The following is an 18,591-nucleotide window of genomic DNA, read 5'->3' on the forward strand; positions in this document are numbered from 1 at the left end:
GTCGTACCGAGGGGCCCTTCTGCTTTCGTTCAGGCGTGGTCTTGTGTCCGGAACCTGACTCAGGAGCCGCGTGGGTTCCCTGGATAGTTTGCCAAGCTTTAAATCTATATGGAATGGGAGGCCTATGGACGACTTGAGATTGGTGTAACGTAGACAAAGCCTGCTAACAGGGTCGAGATATCGTGCTACTTTCAGGAACGAGATCGATGGGGAGATTTTGGGGAGAGAGGCGAGGAGAGTATTCAGGTGGTAGTGAGAGTTGACTGTAGCCAGGGAGGCGTGGTGTAGATGCATCGTCCCCTTTCCTGGTGAACGAGGGGTTTGGGTTGGAGTCCTTGGAGTGGGGGATGGAGTGCCGTTGGCCCATTATGGTTGATTGGTGCCACGATAGGAGGTGGAAGAACCTCGAGCTTGAACACCTGTCTACCAACCTGCTATATTTTAAACGCCGAACGACACTTTCCAAGACGCCTGTCCAGCAGTCCCCGGTTGGTTTCGTGGTAGGATCTACCATTTGAGAAAGACTCCTTGATTAGGCACATTCCTATAGCAAAAGAGAGTAATGGTTCCATGCTGCTTTGATGATCTTGTACTGCCGTGGCATCCCTGGACACCGGTTGTAGGCGGTGGTTTGCGAGTAGAACTGAGAGAAGACAAGGGTTCAAAGTACCGATATTGTTTTCATCGAGATGAGACTCGGGCATTGAATTCATGTACAAGGGAGGCCTTCAAAGTGGGCTAGAAATGACCTGCAGCCCACTTTTGCTTGAAAGCCGTATTGATTAATCCGACGCGGAGTTTGATGTACCTTATAGCAGGACTTTCAAGGTGTTCGCTTTATCGTGGGGAACCTTCGTACCGGAAAGTTTGATTAGGAGATCGGACGTTGGTGTCTAGAAAAGGGTGAGAGAGAGAAGAGTTGGAGTGAAGAGAGTAGTTGCATCGTGGATGGGTCTTAGGGTGTCTGACTGGTTGTTACCGGTGTATACGCCCGTCTGCTATCATGCGGGTTTTAGAGCGCGTTACTTAGACTGCTTGAAATAATTGTTTGCAGATAGAGTGAATGCCCGGTATATTCTATACCGCAGAAAAGTACCCGTGTGATTCGTCCGCTCGACACCAGCAGAAACCACGGAGATCTACCGAACGGTGTCGCTATCTGCACCCTTCCCAGCCTCTTTCCCCCCGGCATCCTTTTCATGCTGATGATGATGGAACAACCCCGCCAAACTCCCCCTCTTCCCATCACCCCCAGCATGCTCCCCCTCCTCCTTCCCATGTTGACCAAAGATCCCCCTACGCTCCGTCTTCTCCCTCTCCTTCTGCTCCTTCTTCGCTTTCTCCGCGTCACTTCCCACATGGAACGCGGTTCCTTTCAAGCCCAACAGCTCATCGGGCGGCAACGGTGTGTCATCCCGGCGAGGCAGAAACACGGGACCCCCGGACACGGCGCCGGTGCCCATGGATATCTGGCCCGTGGCGAAGGACCCGTCTTGGCCGGGGTTGTGCATTTGTTTTGCTTCGGCCCAGGCGCGGAGGTCGGGCGATGCGGATTGGAGCGCTTGGGCACGGTGGTTGGGGAGGGCCTGGTGAGATGAAGGCGGGTTGATTTTGCTGTCTTCGCCGTGGCGGGCAGCATTGGTGTTGGGGGGTTGGGTGTAGTCGGACATGATGATACTGGGGTGGGTGGTATGATGCGAAATCTAATGTCTGGGGTAAGGATTCAGGAAGGGGAGCGGAGCAGGTATTTATTCTCAATATGGCTGCGTCGCTGCGGCTGAAGCATCTTTGAAGTAATTCAGTGCGGAGCAGATCAGACGGTATGAAGAGGCTGTGACGGGTGGGATGATAGGTTTGGTGTGTGAGTGGCGGAGATGGTCATGATTCTTGAGGTAGCTGTGGTTCAAAAATTGAGGCAGTGCCAAGGATATTATTGTGTACGAATAGATCTTTGTCATGATGGCACGTGCATTCGCCTAACCTATTGGAGAAAAGATCGCCAAGGAATGGGCTATCATTTTGCTATTTTTATTAGATACCACGATACCTACATTATCCTTCCATACCAAACAAAGCTCAAACGCGCGAATTCTTCTCGTTACAATAATAGAGTATATACATCACCAGCGCTTATCACCACCCTCTGAGAGTAAGTGGCTGTTTCTCGACCTTTGATGCCCTAGGATGTCGCCGGCAAGGTATGGAAGGCACATCTTTTAATGTCTTTCGGTGTGGGAGGCGTGTGGGTGATGGAGAGGGCGGTGAAAGGAGGCCTTTTGGCCTGGGAGATGTGTAAATGGCGATGGCAGGAGGTGGAAAACAATGACTCTTCCCCCAAAATATCCACAAGAGACAGAGCATTTTTGCTGGAGACACTGTGTCTTTGCGTACAATCGTACCTTCTGCTTTACGACCGCCACGACCTACGTAGTCCTTTTCGCCAGCTGTGAGCACATTGCAAAAACAATCCCGCAGAACAAAATTTGCATCTCCAGCGTTGATGTCCAAGGTCCTGGTGACTGCTGGCCCTCCATTGCTGAATCTGCTAAGATTGGTCGCATATCTGACATTCGCTGAGCATGACTGGCGGGGCTGTATCAACGATTGTTTGAAGGACTGCAGATAAGAATTTCATGGACTAGGCTTGCACGGAATCGACATAAAATTCCAAGTCTACTCTCTGCCAAAGCCAGATAGTCTGCTAGCACAACAACAAAGCGCCTGTAATGAATCAGTTTGGAATCAAAGATCGAAGATGCTTGCGATAATCATGAAATGTATGTGACATTTGCACCCAGAACGACATTTTGTCTGTCGACTACTTCTGGAACACCTCCAGGAGGTTTGTGAAGTGCCCTTTGGGATATGATTCTGCGTATGTAGCTCGGGGTGCCGGCCCAAGACAGATGTTGGCCTTGCCTAAGCACTCCATGACATGCCGGACATCGATGCCCGTGCCACCCTTCCAGAGCCCATATCTGAGGGGATACGCGCCAGATCGATGGGCTCGGAGAGGCCCAGAAAGGTGGATCCTGGCTTGAAGATGTCAATGAATGGTAATGGCTCGTAGAGGCTTAGAAAGAGTATTTCTGGCCCGCGTGTGTTCTTCGACAAGTCAAAATGGCCAATCTCCTTTCCTCCGTCGTGCACTTCGCCTCGGGAGTCAAGCGGCTTGCCACGACAGGCAGATGCGTCAGAATCTTCAGTGAGCGATAGGACTAGTTGGCTATGTTGGTTGAGCTTGACTCCTTCAAGCGTTGATACGATGGATTATAATCTTTGTAAGTAAACTTTAAGAGAGCGAGTTTCTGACATTCTTGGTCTCGGTACATTGACTGATTCGAGTTTCGATAACTTCTCTTCCCTACGATGATGGAGTATTACTCTTTCTCAGCATCTAGTGAGTTCAACACTCCACTACATGCAAGGAACTCTGCTAAGCAGGTCCGAAAATTCTCGCGTCTAGAGTCGAGACCTTCTCGGCGAAGATTGAAAAGTCTCTGACGGGCGATTCGCAACTGATCAATCGAGCGCGGTCTGTCAGGGCATTGGATCTCAAACGAAAGTACTCGCTCGATGGAAACTGTGTGCTCTCTTGAACTATCGTATTAGTCTTCAGTGCTTATCGCATGACAGCAGCCTAACAGAACCAGCAGCGTCGTAAGACTCTTTTAAAAACCCCGTCTGATAAAAATCTTATACTTCGTCCATCGCTTTAGAAAAAGATATCACTAAGTCTCCACTCCATAACGAAACCCTAATATTCGAAACACGATAGAGAATGCTTTCGCTACTGCCGTCGTATCGGTGCGTTGTCAGCTCGAGGCACAAGGGTGGCAGGGATAAAGGGGAGAAAAGACTGAAACATTTCCCGTATATTGATATTTGGAAAGCACTGAGTTGCGTTCACCTTTTACCGCACCGTCACATGTAGTCTACCTATCTCACAATCCGGAAAGGACGAGGGGGGAAGGGATTATATGTTTTATTTGTATTAGGCATCGGAGTAATTGAGGACAGTTCTGCCGCTTATACAAGTAATGCTTCCCCGCCTCGCAGCCACGCAGCGAATGAACAGGGACTGCTTATTTGAAAAGGCTGAGCTGCGAGTCGAAACACCGTTATACATGGATATGGGAGTGGCCTTGACTCTTACGCACAGTAGGATAAGCCGGTGGAATGGAACGATACGGCTGGTCAGTCATCAGTTTTGGTAGGTCTAGGAAGCGGTATATAACTCCCTGATCCAAGGGGTTCTGGAGTGTAGAAGACATCGGAGGGCTTGGTGGAGAGGTTGGAGAGTGGCTGTTTGGGCTGCACTACTACTCGAATACGTTGACATGCTGAGTGCTAAAAGACGTGACTGTGTATTATCGATATCTCGATAGTGCTGGGGTTGAGAGCTCGTAGAACGGCAGAGGGTGATGAGTGAAAGCTGGGTAAGCTTGTTTAGTGAAGGTTTTGGAAAAAGTACGAGAGGAGTGTAAAGGAGGGAGATGATAGCGCAATGTGATGGGAAGTATTTATTGGCTACCTAGTGGTAGGCAAAATCAAGTCTATTGGCTTCCGGCATCAAGATCTTCTCAATCGCTTGAATTTTTCTAACCCTCGTAGAAGCCCTAGACTGACCCCGGACCCCTCACGCCCCTCATTCCTCTTCCGCCTCGGCATCCTCTTGTTTGATGCCTCCTTCGTTGATCTCCTCATCTCTCTTCGTCTTTGTCACCTCCGGCCTCTCCATTTCCCCCCATCTTCCGTCTTCACTCTTGGCTCGGGGCGGACGTTCGCATTGTTGCTCTGTGGAACAGCGGCTTCGGTCTTCTTCTTAAACAGCCGAGCACGTTTCCTCTGCCCCTTGCTCAACTTCCCAATCCTTGGAGACGTAGAACCATCACCAACGGGGCTAGGTGCTGGCTCCGTTTTGACTACAGGCATCTTGGAACCGTTCTCATCATCTTCATGCTCATTTTTGACGCCAACTTCTATCCTCATCCTCGCAGGCTCCTCTTGTACGATCGCATTAAGCTCCTCATCCTCTTCTTCCACCGTTCCCCTCTTCCTCTTTCTATTCTTGCCACGGCCACGCGTAACACGATCTCTAAGCCTGTCAGCCTGAACGAGACTGGGCTGCGTTCCGTATGGCGAAACCCACTGCCCTGGCTGAGGATGAATATTGTATGCCGGCTGAGTCAGTAGAGGTGGCGCCTGGAAGGCGTGGGAGTGGTGAGGTGGCGGAGGCCCGGCGAGGTACGAGAAGGGCTGTTGTGGAGGAGGTGGGTACTGGAATGCGTAGGCATTTTGAGGAGGTGGAAGTGGTGCGGAGAGAGGCGGGGGGTGCTGGTAAGGAGGAGGCTGCACCGGATAATAATTGTATTGGTAATGGTTCTGATGCGGTGGAGGCTGCATTGGATACGCGTAGGAGTAGACGCCGTAAGGGGCAGCACCGTATGGGGGGCGCTATAAGGTACAGCGTCATAAGGTGCAGCGCCATAGGAAGTAAAGCCCTGCTGATAGATTTGATGCTGTGCTGGTAGATAAGCGTTCCCATAACCTGATGGCGGCACCAGTGGTGGCATAGCCTGAACCGATCGATACCGCAGTTGCTGCAGTGACCATATCAATACCCTAGGACCGTTGCAAGCAGCATGTGTATGGTGTCTTCCTTGGCATCGCGAGCATAATGGAAAACAGATCTGATCTCGGCGGTGGCGGAGGTGGCAAGTGTCACAGAGGAAGCGTTGCTCGACACTTTGGGTCATTGTGATGGTGTTCTGAGATTCGTAAGCATATGTTGCTCTAGCAGCAAATGCTGTTCGGGGGGCACGAAGGCTTTTCAATTCAAGATCAGAAGTTGAAAGCGCTGTGAGTATTCACTTACACTTACATCCGGGTCGGCTCTTATTGTCGGAGCCGTCTATATGTCGTCAATCTCTGGGTAATAGACTGATGTTAGATCGTCTGTCCACAAACACCTTTTGATGATAACGTGTTCCGATCGCGAGCTCGGAATTTCTGTTGTGGTCTTTCCGATTGAGAAAGGGTAGCGGCAAATTTGCCGCGCCCAAGCTCATGTCAACACTCTCTCACGATCCAACACAAATTATCATCTATCATATCATGTTCAAGTCGACAGACCGCGTTTTTCGTTGGCATTTTCTGGGAGCCCTTCCAGGGCTTCTACTCGACAGAGGTCCGCTCGATACAGACGATATCTCTATTGACATTTGCAGAGACTCAAGTTTCTGCGCTTCCAGATTCCAGAAGCGATCTGTCATCCAAGCGGCCTTGAAGACCAAGAGGAACGCACAAGTGGTGGTAACGGTGAATAAAAGGTGGAGATTTATCTTCTGAGTATCGAAATCGTTAAGTCAACGATGTCGTCTTGGGGAAGGCTGGGTCGGCACCAAGCCAAAACTTCGACCACCTCGACGGTGCATAAATCACTAGCTCTGGCTTCCAGAATAGCAACACATTCAACAAGCATTGCTTCAATTTTACTTGAGTTGCAATACTTGGTAATTTCCCATGCCTTGCCTGTGATACGTTCAGGGTGCAACCTTTTCCCCCAACTCCAGCGCTGCTACTTTCGTTACCACCGCCGCCCCTATCTTCGGCCTACAAAGTGAGCGGAGGCCGCACAGGATCGCTTGTGCTGTGGAAGCGTCACAGTGAGCTCACATCCAACGCGTTTGGCGGGTTTGGAGTGGAAAAGCGGCGTTCGGGGATGAACCCAACCTGGACAGACACACAAGTGCGTGGCATGGAGACCTGCGGGACAGAAGGTTGATTCGATCCGCTCGAATGTACTTTGTTTCTTCTCCTTAACTCTAAAAATGGTTGTCAATCGATTTTGGGCGTGCCCACGTAATGGCTTTGTGAGTTGTTCTGAAAACTTACTCGTGTCGAGAGCGCATGTTTAAAGCGAACCATTCGATTCGAACTGTTCATCAAAGACTCTACACACCGTACAGGTAGGGGTATATTAGATCCGAGACATGAGTTCAGATCGGGACTGTTCGCTAGCCATACTATTCAAACTTCGAGTTGATAGGGGTTGCCTAGAACAACATCAGGGGGCTTGGGTGGTAGATATTTCCCAATTTATAACATTATCCCTCAATTGGCATGGACATCTTCTCACTCCGGTCCCCGGACGATCCCTGGAGGCTTGGCCGTTTTCCAGTTATGATGAACGGTTGCGCCATCATCAATGCTAGGACTAGAACTTTGGCCCCCAGTGTCTCTTAATTACCGGGGCCTATCAAGGGTCCCCTCAGCCGGAGCTGGAGTACCTCGCTCCAACGCCTCTGCCGGCCTTTCTGGTATGCACTGACTGTATTAGACCTCAGGGTTGCCTATAAGAAAGCGGCATCGGATAGGAGAGAAATAATTTCTTACCCGCACCAGTCCGTGAAGAATGAGGGGTTCTGTAAGAAGAAAAGAGGACGCAGAGAAGATTTGTCTGCTGGGAGGCGCAGGCTTGGCTGTGTGTGGGCTGACGAAGGATGCGCTAAGCAGGGATTTACAGACGCTCTAGTGAGATGAACAACAATGCACAGTCAACGCCGACTGTGCAACATGGGCAATGCCATCTGCACCATATAGCTTAAGGTCTTGCCGAAACGTGTTCTACTGGTCCAAGTGGCTTTATCGAGACAAGGCTTGGGATTTTGCGACTGGATTACCACTTACCAAGCGAAACATAATACGAGTACAACTTTGAAAGTTGGTGAGTCGCATCAATTCGCGATTCGTCGGTCTTTGACTCTTTTGGTGCCCGCGAATCTTATCCGAAGCTTCCGACGGCCCTCGTATTAGAGAAATACGAGTATTCCAACAGCATCGGACAACGGAGTCCATTACTACTATGTATACCGGTCGTGCAACCTTTGTCAGCCTTGTGGGAACTGCGCCCTCCCGAATACGTTTCACAATCCTTCGCTAACTCGAAAACAATGAACAGGCTTACTTTATGTGCCTCCGTTCCTTTAGTATTGCGGATAGGACCGCAGGTAATAAGCTTCATTTGCCTATGAATAGATCTCAATGACAGCCCCGGCCGTGGGCTCCCGGATCCTTAAGACGGTATGCCCACGCCAGTTCCCTTTCCCAATTTCTACCTTTTCAACTTCTGCTCCCTTGCTACCTCAAGCATATTCGAATCTGCTTGCGTTGCAGTAGAATATATTGGAGTCGCATCTCTGTAGCGCATTTGTGTTACTACATCATTCATTTACAATGTCGTTAAACTTCACCGGAATAAACGTCACGGCAACAGTGGACCAAGCCGAAGACACTTGTACACTATCGGCCTTCTTCAGTATGCTCCAGCATGAGATCGAAAATGTGTGATTACTCATGGGGAGACTAGATAAGACTGAACCCTATGCAAGCGGGTACACCTACCATCAGATTCTCCTCATCGTCTCTGCTGTAACCACGACCCTGTGTCTCATATTCTCCGTTTCACTAGCGAGCGTACATCTATCCAACTGGGTCAAACCAAGGGAGCAGAAACAGTAAATACCTCCAGAAACCTCCAAGCGATCCCGTCTAATTGTGTATCTTCGACAGGCTTGTCCGAATAATCATCTTCCCTCCAATATCCGGCATATTCAGTCTGTTTGCGCTCTGGTTCTACGACGCTTCATGGGTCTTGGAACCCTTCCCCGAGCTCTACGAATGCTTCGCTCTCGTCGCAATGTTCTATCTCCTCGTCCTCTACGTCGCCCCACATGAATCCCACCGGGACCACTTCTTCATGAACCTCCAACGCTTCGGCGTCGTCAAAAACAAGCCCAAGCTCAAGCACGACGGAGGCAGCTTGCGCTGGTTCAAAGTAAGCCTTTCTTAAATTACCACGAGCTTCCTCTCCCACCGCGTCGCTAACTCTGCGCAAAGATGATCTGGGTCATGGTCTTCCAAATCCTCCCCGTCAAACTCGTCCTGAACATTCTCGTCTGGGTCCTCAGCGGCGTCACCTGTCCCGTCAAATACAAACTCTCCAGCACCGGCACCGCCCTCAGCGTCATCGAGTCCATCGCCACCTCCATCTGCGTCCTCGGCATCGTCTGGTTCGCCCGCCGCATGGCCCCCGAGCTGAAACAGTACAAGGTCGTTTACAAACTCTTCTCCTTCAAGGGCATCGTCGGCGTCACCCTCACCCAGGCTCCCGTCTTCCAGCTCTTCGCCCAGTACCAATGGTTCAAGCGCACGCAGTATGTGTCGATTCTGGACTTCGCGGTCGGCACGCCCGCGTTCATGACTTGCGTGGAGATGTTTATCGCCTCGGTCGTCTTCCTCTGGAGCTTCTCCGCGGAAGAGTATTTGGAGTTGTCGAGAGAGTTGCCGCGGACTAGGAGTCTGGGCGGCGCGCTGGTGGATGTGTTGGACGTACGGGATATTTTCCACGGTATCTGGTATATGTGTAAGATCTCGTTTTGTTGCGGGGGCCGATCGAGGGCCGTTGGTAAAGAGGTTGCTGGGACGGAGTCGGATCTGGAAAGCGATACGGTTGAAATGATCTGATGGATACGGTGACGACAGCGTGGAGTTGGGCGCGGGGTCATGGTTGGATATCAAGTCGGGCGGAGAGTTCGCGGCGGCTCTGCAGATTGTGTCCTTTGAAGATATTGCTGGTGTTTAGCTGAGACATAAGGAACGAAATGACGACGAAGAGGCGGATCTTCTTGGATGACCCGGCTCGGAAGCTTACGCGTAAGCGGGAGGGGTGGGTCTCTTTGCGAATGGACGAGGAGACGTTATGATTTCGGGATGGTGCTCGAGGAGGTGTCGAGTGAACGTGAGAGGCGGGAGATCACTCCGTTCGCGAGGTGGTGCTTATAACGCTGTGCTGCGTATCTGTGCTACGTGTTCACATTGCATTAGAAACCATGGCGAGAACGATTCAAACACGCTGGATGGGCCCAAGATTTCCACTTTCCTTACACGAGGGCAGATCCCAAGTTGACCAGTCTTTGAGAACCTTCACCAGCATTGGATACACTCGACAGGCACTCAACCCATGTCACATTTTCTCCAGACTACAACTCTGAGCCCCCGCTCTAGTTTTTTGTCCACGACTGAACTATCGCTTGAAAATGGTAGTGTTGATTGTGCTTCTCATCCAGCTCGTTCCCGGCATGGGGAGTAAAACACTATCCCGCCTTTTCACTTGCTGGACTGCGGTCCTCTCTACCATCTCTCACCAGAACAGCAACAGTAAGATCCTCAAACACCTCTGGAATCAGAGCCCAGATCGCGCCACCTGTGTCACTGGATATCATCGTCCTGCCGAGCGGCATACTCAGAGCCCACCGTGTAGGCGCGCTTTTGACGCGGAGTCGTACGTCCGGGGTCTTCTTTGGGCAAAGGTCTGTCCATCTTGCGTGCAGCGCTGAGATCACGATACTTGCGTTAGCTATTTTCGGGCGCCGGCGTATCGTGCGCTTGGAATTGGGGTTTCGGCGATTTAGGTCGTAGTTCGAGACTTCTTCGGTTCAGCAGATGCGTTCTTCTGGGTGTTCTTTCACTTCGTCATTTTTTGGCTAGGCTTCGTTGCTGGATTTGGTAAAACATTTTTGCATTTTCCTGTCATGTTTTTTTTAGCGTTTTCTGCTACCCAGGCAGTTACAAAGGTCAACGATGGCATAGTGTTACCGCACGGTAGACTGTTTTGTGCTTTCGAGGGAGGAAGTCTGCGCGTTGTTTGGTGCTTTGGGAACATACGAAAACAAAACTCCTGGCTCTACGCGACCGGATTCTTTGTCGAATCTCTCCGTGGTTTTTGATGCTCAATCTTCTTCGGTTCCTTGTCTGTTCACGCTCAAGGGATCGCGTCTCACAATGTCCTTGGGAAGCAGAGCATGTGCTGGGCTGTATGGACTTGCTCCCCTCAGGTTTCTAGGAACTGCTGGAAATAAGTTTGCGAGGAATCTTAGAACATTGATGCATGAAGATATGGTATCCCATCATTCCATGTGTGGGCCCATCTTGACTGAGATGGCAGGGGACAGACTTGACGAATGGCAACTTCCTACCTCATGCTCCTCAATCGAAGCTAGCTGCTCCGGCACTAGCGTATCTTGCGGCCGAGACCTCACCAGGATCTCACCGTGAAGCAAGGCCATCGTCGATCAACAACTCATTTCTGTCATCTTGAGCGCTCTTCTAACTCTACAAACTATTGTTGAGTATTTTTTCTGAGGTATACGAGATACAGCTATCGACTCTTTCATCTGATACTAGAAGCTATGAGGACCAGCGTCCCCAATGCTGGAAAAATGTCCAGGCGGAGACTGGCTACTCATCCGTCTTACACGTCCTTTTTTTGGAAGCTTTGCCCGAAACAGAGCCGCAATTCAAAGACTTACTGGGAGGCCTGAATCAACTGTATAGAGACAATCTTCATTATGGCGACCGGTGTAGGCTTGGCAATATCTTCGTACTCGATATACTGAAGGATGGGCACACGTCGGTCAACGTGGAAGTGCAGACGAGGTTGGGCGGTGGTTCTAGATGGCGCACTCAGATACTTCAAAATCTGCGGTCGCGACTTGAGAATGTCCCGGCGAGAGTCGTATTGTGGTCGATCCCTTGGAGGTGCTACCCTTACCCTGGCATCATCGACGCGCCCTGGCCTAAGCCTACAGATACATCGTTCTTTCTTTGAGACTCTGCTTTCGATGGGCGCAACTAGCTACGCCAGGACCCCATGTTACAATGACTCCTTGAGGCCTAATGGATCGGAGTATGTCAAAATCGGTAACAGCGTTGCTATCGTGGCACGAAACTATCAATTACAGGAAGGTGCTCCACCTGTGTTACTTGTTGCGCCAATGTATGATCCGAGGAAAATCATGGGCACGGCTGTCGACAGGTTGGAAAACCCTTATGATGACATCGTCGAAAAACTCGTGAAAGGGGAGTTCAGCGGAAGCGCATCACTCTATCGCTCTACTTTCGACAGACGCCTACCGGATAAACCTTGCATCTATGTCGTCAGACCTGTAACTCAATCTCATGCCCAAGTATGTCCATAAGAATCGAAATACTGACGCAGCAGAAAGTGCTCCGCTTTGGGTCGCGATGCTGCCTCTGCTATGTCTGGAAACTCTGCGTCTACATGTTCAATGTGAAATCTCACAATCTGCATTTCTCGAGTTACATTGTCAAGTCGAAAACATGGTCTTGCATTCAGATGATCAGAAACAAGGGACCAACCATACCATTGCTCAACAGCGCTTCTGGTTGCGTAGGAGACTTGAAGGTCTCGAAAAGAGCAGAAACGGCTTTGTCAAATACGTGCGTTCGTAAGACGCGGCAACATGGCTAGGAAGCAACACATGGCTGAGACACGACGGAAGTATCAGAGAGGCCGTTATCGAGGCGCGTGCTAAAGAAGCGGAAGCTCGAGATCATATGTAACTTCAGATTGGGAACTTGTCGATCTTAGAGTCAAGGGAACATCCAGCTCTCAAACCGGGAGATTGAAGAAGCGAAACGAGGTAAGAAGTGTGAGCTACCGAATCGTAAGATGGTTTGCCTGATCAGATTAAAGTCAACGATATGTTAGAACCCGATAGAGTATAATCTTATCACACCCGCTTGAACAAGTCTTAGTCACGATCTTGGCTTTTGTTTACGTCCCGATCAATCTTGCCACTTCCATATTTGAGATGAATCATCAACCGTTGAATCAAAGTGGTCAAAATGTAGGTCTTTTCTTGGACTGCAATCGCAGCTTTGTTGGTGACTGCTTCTATGTGGTTCTGTCTTCAAACTATACAACAACGTTGTAGACTGGAAACGAAGAGAGGGAATCGCAAAGGGATCCATTCCACCGCGGTCGCATGCCCAGACGCAGTATCGCGGTCAGAGTAGCCTTTTTTCTTGGGTTCATGTATGACAACTGAAGTTTTGTATTTTGGTCATAAGTGGAAGTGTGTCAATCAGCAGTAAGCCGAGTATTTAGCGGCAGAATCTACCGGACCGATGTTTTTGTCAGAGCGCTAATCTTTGTCAGTCCATTTATCGAAGTTTCAGCGTCACACGATGTCTGGGAAGAAGACATTATGTCATTCATTCACGTACAGAGATCTCATACAACATAGCTGTGGACATGATTTCCTTCCCAGACGATATTGGCACAGAGAACTTCGATCGCTGCAAGAGAAGGAGTACGTTTGCTCTTTATTGACATAGCTTTTCAGACAAAGGTAAAAGCATCAAACACGCTGATACCGCTTTCTAGACACCTAAGCCTCTGTCAGGACAACAGTCAGGTTGCTTTGTCCTGAAAGGAACAACGGAAACATGGAAATACTATCTGGTCCAGCGCGATCGGAGTTGCAGTCCGACCTACATAGGCATCTGTTATAATGCGTATGGAAATGGGAATATAGAGTCTATGGCCATTCACGAAAATGATGGGATCATTCATGCTATCTGAAGAGGTTTATATCGAGCGCTTACACGTTCACAAACCGGACAAAGGTTCTCTTCTTGACATGCCGTCGTTTGTAAGTTGTAGAATCGGGTAGAACTAAGAAGAAAGCACAAGTTTCCATCAAGTATGCAGAGCGCCGCGTTTCCCACAAGAACAAAGACAATCAGGCCTACTACTTACTGCCCCCTACCCCGTAAGACATGTCCAATCCTTTCCAGTACTTTCCGTGCAGCTCCCTCAATCCTTTATCCTTCAATCCTATATCTACCCATACATCCACTCCCTGTGAGCAATTGATCCCTCACAACCAACTCCCCCTCACCAACCCCAATCTCCCTCACCATGAGCATCCGCATCCTCGACCACAACGGCACCGCCCGTCAGCTCTCAGCACGCATGAGCGCCGATTTCCAATCCGAACTGCGTCGCATCGGAGAAGCACCAGCCCCGCCCACCCTCAACCTCTGGGTTTCAAACCAGACACCCGACGAGCTACTCCAGATCCTGAAACGCATGCCGGGCCGTCCAGCTGACGAAAGCGCACGGGGTGGGGTTCAGGAGCTGCAGTCTGAGATTTCGGTTCCGGAAGATAGCGATAGGGATACTGCGGCAGGACACCAGGTCGGAGACCCGAAGTCGGACGTTCAAGCGGTCGGACTGCCCAACAAGCCTGATTATGCCGCCGGGACTGGTATGTTTTGGGCCAGCGGTGGTGTGTATAATAGTGTCTATCAGCGCGAAACGGGGCACATCATGGCTGACCCTGGCGGACTGGGTGAATTGGTGGTGAGGGATGGGAAGATGGTGAATTTGCGGGATGAGCAACGGGAGGAACTGGGGATGGCAAAGGAGAGAGAGGATCTGGAGAGAGCGCGTCGGGAGAGAGAGGATCGAGAGAGAGTAGGAACGGCGGAAACGATGAGGGCAATGAGAACTGAATGAGGGATGAGGAGAGGGTTTCTAGGAAGTGAGTTCAGGCTTTTGTGATTTAGCATGTTGGGATCGATGGGAGTTTGGAATATCTTAGAGACTCTCCTCGCTTGTGGCGCCCGCGGTAGTCATGAATATGCGTGATCTTGGAAATTCACATGCCCTGGCAGTACTTTGCACCTTTAACTTAACCATCGTAAACGACAGCAACTCCACTCCCCCCTCTCGACGTCCCTAGACCCATTCATTGCCTTGATCCACAAGGCCGGAACTCCGCAACCAGAACCTCTTCAAAACAGGTCCCGGAGTCTTTCTTCTCCCACTTGGCTTCCCCAAGCGCCGTCCCAAGTCTCTCCTCGATCAATCGCACACAGTCAACCCTCTCCTCATCCGCGCGATCCTCATCGTGCGGCCTGATCCCTCCGTTATAGTGATCACTATAAGGCTTCAACCGTACCTCCACGCGCACGACGTCGAACCCGCGGAAACCGCCCAACACCTTTGCCATCCCTGCGGAGAGAGTCCACCCCTGCAGATCGAAATGACAGATCCGACGCCGAATGTCGGTGCCACCGAATTGGCTCAGTGATTCCGTAGTGCGGCGCGAGATTTCGTAGTTGGGGCTTTTGTGGTGCCCGAAATGTATCGGCGGCATGGCGATGTGGAGGTTTTGGATCAGAGAGGTCGGAGGTGGTTTGGGGGGCGCGGGCAGGTGTTCTTTGCGGAGGGTCAGGGCGCGGAGGCGGTAGGTGCCGTGTTTGTAGAGGAGGGGTGTGCCTTCTTCGTTGAGTTGGCGGCAGGCGAGTAGGAAGGTGAAGCTGGGGGAATGGGCAAGATAGATGTAAACTTCGTCCCGGAGTTCGCGGGGGAGGGTGAAGAGGGTGGTTGGCATGGTTGGAGGAGGTGACACAAAGGTAGCTTTCTTCTTAGTCTGTGTTAGTCTGCCTGAGGGGATCGTTGGTTGATGATTTTCTTGTATAGTGGTTTCAAATCCTGGCTCAGAGTTTGGAATAATGCTTGTCGTATGAGAATGTGAGAAGGACAAAGGTATTGTATCAGTCAAGCGTTGAGTAATGGCAATCGAAATGGATGTCGCTAATTTTAGGTTGTTGACATCTCTTTGCCCCTATTGGCTGATTTTGACGGTAACGTGCATGTAGGATCGCTGCTATCCCATTTGGGGACCTTGGTTCCTTCGCAATCATTGGATCCCGGCGATACTTTTCCAGGCGTGTAGGTAACGACAGAAAATGTAAAAGGAAAGCGCTCTCCCAGAGACATCTTAGGCCTTAGTGCTCGCAAACAGTGAGGCCATACAGAAATAACGTATGTACAAGTAGATATATAGATATATAATTAGGCATATCTAATACTAAGATAGTTAAGACCTTTTTAAATATCTAGATATATAAATAATCTCGAAAAAGATTTTCTAGCGTCTAGAAAAACTTCTATATCTAAGCGATATACTTTAAAGTAAAATAAAGCTATATATAGATATAGATAAGAGAAAGAATAATAATATAGTTTTAAAAGAGAGTAATTTAAATAAAGAGCTTACTTTTACTATAGTAATTATATTAAATAATACTCGCTATATTTATCTATCTCTCTATTATTATAAATTATACGAGTAAAGATCTATAAATTAAATTTATAATTTTTTTTTAAATTAGAGCTATCGAGTAAATGAATAAGCGATCTTTAGTAAGCGAACTATAATAATTAATATTTGAATTTCTTACGCTTTAATAATTATAAAATTATATTTAAAAATTCTTTTTTTATCTTAAAAGCATATTTTCGTTTTATATTATAAAAAAAAAATCTATAAAATTTAAATAGAAAATACAAAAGTTATTCTAAAAATAAATAATATATATCTATTTTTTAATTAGAGCTATTCGGCTATCGAGCGAACTCTAATAAGCGATATTTAAATTTCTTACGCTTTAATAATTATAAGATTAAATCTATAGAATTTTTAAACAATCTCGAAAAGCGTAGATAGCGCTCTAAAAATTTAAAAAAAAATTTTAAAATTTTAATAGAAGATAAAAAAGTTATTTCTATATATAAATAAATATATATCTATTTTTTTAAAAGAGAATAATTTAAATAAAGAGCTTATTTTTACTATAGTCAATTATATAAATAATACTCGCTATATTTATCTATCTCTCTATTATTATATATTATATATTAGTATAATAATAAAATAATTAATTAAATAGTTAATAACGCTATAGTTTTTATAATAAACTTATTAATCTATTATTCTATTATAATAAGTAAAGATCTATAAATTAACATTTATAATTTTTTTTAATTAGAGCTATCTTCTACTATCTATCTAATTAACGAACTTTAATAAGATATATTTAAATTTCTTACGCTTTAAATACGTTATAAGACTAAATTAAAAAAAAGTTTTAAAAGCTTATTTTTTAAATATAATTTAAAGAAAAAATCTTAAGATTTTAATAGAAAAAAAAAGAGTTATTCTAAAATTTAGTCTTATAAATGTTTTTAATTAGAGCAATTTAAATATCGCTTTTTTAAAACTTTAATTATCGTTATTTAAGAATTTACTTTTTAATAAGCTTAGATATAGAGTAATATTTATAATTTTAATTAATTTCGAAAATTTCGCGTAAATAGCGCTTTAAAATTTAAAAAACTTCTAAAAATTTTAATAGAAACTAAAAAGTTATTCGTATATATTAATAATATAACATCGTATTTTTTTATAAGAATTTTATAAATTATAAAAATAGATATTAATAATTGCGAACGCTAATTTATTTATCCGCGATAACTTAGTCGATTTGATTAAAGAGCGTAGATCTAATAAATTAATAATTAACTATATATATAAATTTAAGATTTTCTAATTTAGCTCTATCTTATTCTATTATATATATTAATTACGATTAATACTTATAAATAATAAAAATATATAAAAATAACGTATATATAAGTAGATATATTAGTATATATAATAGAATAAGATAGAATTAAGTTATAAAATCTTAAATTTATATATATAGCTAATTATAAATTTAAGTTCGCTATACTCTTTAATTAAATCGACTAAATTAACTCGATAATTCTTTTAAGCTCTCTTATTAAAAAAATAGATATATATTATTAATATATAGAATAAATTTTTTATTTTCTATTAAAATTTAATTTTTTTTTAAATTATAGAACGAAATATAAGCTTTTAGATAAAAAAAGAATTTTTAAATTTAATCTTATAATTATTAAAGCGTAAGAAATTCAAATATCGCTTATTAAAGTTCGCTCGATAGCCGAACAGCCCTAATTAAAAAATAGATATACATTATTTAATTTTAGAATAACTTTTTTATTTTCTATTAAAATTTTGAGATTTTTTTTTTTAAAATTATAGAACGAAATATAGGCTTTTATAAAAGAAAAGAAATTCTAAATTAAGTCTTATAAATATTTAAAGATAGAGGATTTAAATATCGCTTATTAAATACTTATCTACTCTATTAAGAATATCTTTTTATATAAGCTTAGATAGTCGAGTAATAATAGTTTTAATAATTTTCGAAAATATTCCGCTTCGTTCTCGACTCGAATCTATTAATCTCTATCGCTAAAAAATCGTAAAACTAAAATCGTAAAAATCGTAAAATCGTAGAATTCGTAAAAATTTTATAAATAATAAAAATAATAATAATAATAATTAAAATGAAAAGACTATAATAGATATTAAAATTAACTTCTTATTAATTAAATTTAAATTAATTTAGAGTTAATTAACTTTATAGAAATCTATTATTAATATAACTTCTCTTTTTTCTATTAAAATTTTACTATTATTTTTTATATTATAGAAATTGTTCTACGCTTTCTAATAATTTAAAATTTTTAAAATTCGATCTTATAGTTCTAAGTAAATCTTAAATTAAATTTTTTTTACTCTTCGAAGTTCGAGAATCGAATTTGTCGAAATGTGGCTGCAGGGGAGTGTCGAAATATGACCTCGCGCATCCCAGCCACCATGTTTTTAGCCTCCGCGCATCTCAGCCACCATGTTTTCCAGCCACCTAATTTTGTACTATATTTAGAACCTAGCCCCGAAGAGGTTTTAAAGAATTAATTCGTCTATTCTATATATCACATACGGAGAGTAATATTAAAAGTTCTATATATACGCTAAATCTCTTAACATACTTAAC

At 45.5% G+C, this 18,591-nt stretch overlaps 5 protein-coding genes across 5 annotated transcripts; 2 read left to right on the forward strand and 3 right to left on the reverse strand.

Annotated features, from left to right (window-relative positions):
- Positions 1 to 1,139: 1,139 nt before the first annotated feature.
- Positions 1,140 to 1,670, reverse strand: HO173_005173 (uncharacterized protein; the record flags this gene model as incomplete). The annotated part of the gene is made up of 1 exon (XM_037307091.1): positions 1,140 to 1,670. One exon carries the CDS (start codon positions 1,668 to 1,670, stop codon positions 1,140 to 1,142), a length of 531 nt encoding a protein of 176 aa, XP_037166215.1.
- A 3,052-nt stretch (positions 1,671 to 4,722) lies between these two features.
- HO173_005174 (uncharacterized protein) lies at positions 4,723 to 5,406 on the reverse strand (the record flags this gene model as incomplete). The annotated part of the gene is made up of 1 exon (XM_037307092.1): positions 4,723 to 5,406. The coding sequence occupies one exon, from the start codon at positions 5,404 to 5,406 to the stop codon at positions 4,723 to 4,725; it is 684 nt and encodes a 227-aa protein (XP_037166216.1).
- Positions 5,407 to 8,238: 2,832 nt separating this feature from the next.
- HO173_005175 (uncharacterized protein) lies at positions 8,239 to 9,528 on the forward strand (the record flags this gene model as incomplete). Its single annotated transcript, XM_037307093.1, has 4 exons — positions 8,239 to 8,320; positions 8,372 to 8,519; positions 8,575 to 8,839; positions 8,902 to 9,528. The coding sequence occupies 4 exons, from the start codon at positions 8,239 to 8,241 to the stop codon at positions 9,526 to 9,528; spliced, it is 1,122 nt and encodes a 373-aa protein (XP_037166217.1).
- A 4,261-nt stretch (positions 9,529 to 13,789) lies between these two features.
- HO173_005176 (uncharacterized protein) lies at positions 13,790 to 14,389 on the forward strand (the record flags this gene model as incomplete). The annotated part of the gene is made up of 1 exon (XM_037307094.1): positions 13,790 to 14,389. The coding sequence occupies one exon, from the start codon at positions 13,790 to 13,792 to the stop codon at positions 14,387 to 14,389; it is 600 nt and encodes a 199-aa protein (XP_037166218.1).
- Positions 14,390 to 14,621: 232 nt separating this feature from the next.
- HO173_005177 (uncharacterized protein) lies at positions 14,622 to 15,269 on the reverse strand (the record flags this gene model as incomplete). The annotated part of the gene is made up of 1 exon (XM_037307095.1): positions 14,622 to 15,269. One exon carries the CDS (start codon positions 15,267 to 15,269, stop codon positions 14,622 to 14,624), a length of 648 nt encoding a protein of 215 aa, XP_037166219.1.
- Between the last annotated feature and the right edge of the window lie 3,322 nt (positions 15,270 to 18,591).

This window comes from Letharia columbiana (genome assembly GCF_014066305.1).
Source record: "Letharia columbiana isolate WasteWater2 chromosome Unknown Sc0000013_s0, whole genome shotgun sequence".
Lineage (NCBI taxonomy): Eukaryota > Fungi > Ascomycota > Lecanoromycetes > Lecanorales > Parmeliaceae > Letharia > Letharia columbiana.